The sequence below is a fragment of the Aphanomyces invadans genome (assembly GCF_000520115.1).
Source record: "Aphanomyces invadans strain NJM9701 unplaced genomic scaffold supercont1.27, whole genome shotgun sequence".
Classification (NCBI taxonomy): Eukaryota; Oomycota; class Saprolegniomycetes; order Saprolegniales; family Verrucalvaceae; genus Aphanomyces; species Aphanomyces invadans.
In genome coordinates this window covers 48,110-50,176 of record NW_008580172.1, presented here as the reverse complement: position 1 = coordinate 50,176, position 2,067 = coordinate 48,110, and the positions used below count along the sequence as shown (strand labels likewise).

At 59.1% G+C, this 2,067-nt stretch overlaps 1 protein-coding gene across 1 annotated transcript; it reads left to right on the top strand.

Moving 5' to 3' along the window:
• Nucleotides 1-541: 541 nt before the first annotated feature.
• H310_10574 (hypothetical protein) lies at nucleotides 542-1,558 on the top strand (the record flags this gene model as incomplete). Its single annotated transcript, XM_008876998.1, has 1 exon — nucleotides 542-1,558. The coding sequence occupies one exon, from the start codon at nucleotides 542-544 to the stop codon at nucleotides 1,556-1,558; it is 1,017 nt and encodes a 338-aa protein (XP_008875220.1).
• Nucleotides 1,559-2,067: the final 509 nt, after the last annotated feature.

Sequence of the window (2,067 nt, the reverse complement as noted above, 5' to 3'; positions counted from 1 at the left end):
AAAATACTTGAGAACCGCAGTGAAATGAGACTGTTCTGCGGTGCAGGGCAGTCGGGGTCGCCCGATTGTTTGACCCACTGCGGCCGCGGTAGCTGTTTAGTACCGCAGCTCTATTGGCGCTGTTGATGACCTAGATTGATAGTATTACTCAGTATGCTAGTCAGTGGCCACGTGGCTCGTGCCCCCTGGGGCTTCCTGAAGTAATACAGTCTTGGATTTGCCTTAAGAGAAGGTAACTTTGCGGTCGGAAGCCGTGAAGGACGAACATAGAATTCTTTAGTTGTTCTCAGCTTTTATCTGCATCAAGGCCTCGGAGATGCCTCGAGAAGATTCGCCCGACGGCGACTACTCGACAAGAGGCGACGAGCGTTCGCTGTCGCGGAACCGCCACGACCAGCCGCGTGGGCGCCGTCAGGAGCGCCGCAACATGGTGAATCCCTTTCGTTCTCCGAGATGACGGCAGCCTCGTCCAGTTGACGAGTGGCAGCCTGCGCGCAGCGGGTACGCGCTTACCTCGGCGCAGACCGACGGACCAGCTGCGATGCCATCCGTCGAAGACTCCGCTGCGACAGCTGCGGCCGATGGAGCGGCTGCTGCAGCGAAGGCGGACGCTAATACCGTGGGTAGAAGCGACCCGCCCATGGACGACGTTGACATGGGCAGCGACCACGGCTATGGCCGTGGACAAGTGTGGAACGCTCCGGCCATCCCACAACCTCCGACTTTCAAGGGATCGACGAAGTCGGAGCGGCGCGTTTTTATGCGCGAGTACCAAAAGTACTTGGCGCAGATGAATGCGCTCCAATGCACGGGATCGCGTCCGTTTGCGATGCCGGTTGGTGCTTGCATGGATCCGTTCTCGAAGCGGCGGATCGACATGTTTGACCTGAACAAGGGTCACAACCTTGTCACGGAAGCTGAGTGGATCGCGTGGTTTCACGCGGCGTTCGAAGAAGATCCGCAAGATCTCGACGTCCCAAAGAAGCATCTGTCAGCCGCCATTTGGTTCGACGCTGAGTCTAGAGTCGGTCGTATGCTGGACGACCTTATGCGTGTGCTGGAGCAAGACCACCAGGAGTGGGTGCTCCACCAGGAAGGCAAGATGGTTGTCGAGGTGATGGCGCGTGCCATCCGACCGGATACGTTGAAGAGCGCTGTCCAGAAGCAGCTGCAGCTCCAACGAAACAAGGCCCTGAAGAGCGACGTATGTCGCTTTGTAAACTTGCTCTGGCAGTTCTCTGCCGGCTTCCAGCTTTACGTGGGGCTAGAAGAAGCTTCGCTGCCCCACCGAAGTCGGACACCACGGACAAGGGCGGCCGTGGCAAAGGAAAGTGGCGACGGCCCCAAGGAAGGCGGCGGGAAGAATCCTCCGAAAATACCGCTGGCGGCGAAACCTGATGTAGCGGGCGACAAAGATGATGCGGCGCCAAAGAAGGGGCGTGGCGCGTGTTTGAAGTGCGGCGACAAGGATCACCGCGTGGCGGATTGTCCCAAGGCTCGTGTGAAGCGTCTGCTAGATGCGATGGTGAAGAATCGCCAAGAACGGCACGGGAGCTGACGTGAACGTCGTTTCGCGCGGCGTTATGGATGCGTTGGCAGCGTGCGACGTCGCTGTGGACATCGCGGTACACGACAAGCCGCAGCTTGATTCCCTTATGGCGAGACAGCTGCGCCGCTGACGATGTAGCGGCTTGCCACGTTTGGCAAGCTAACTGTCCACACGACGTGCGGCCCGCGCAGGACCAGCGGGCTGAAGGCTTGGGTTGACGACACGGCCTCGTCAATCGACGTTATTATCAGCTGCCCAGTCATGGAGGTTCTCGGGTTCTCCGTGGACGACTTGCTCGTCGAAGCGCGACAGCAGAAGGGGGAAGTGGACCGTCTCCGACGGCGTCGACATCCCTGCCTCCAACATGGCGCGGGTGACGCTCCTGATGGCTGATAGACGGAATCCAACTGATCCCTGCCTCGAAGAGAGCGATGGCATGCAGTGTGCTACGCCTGAAGTCGTGGACCCGAAGATTATCGGGGCAAGCGAAGAATCTCGTCGCAAGACGCGCAACAGTG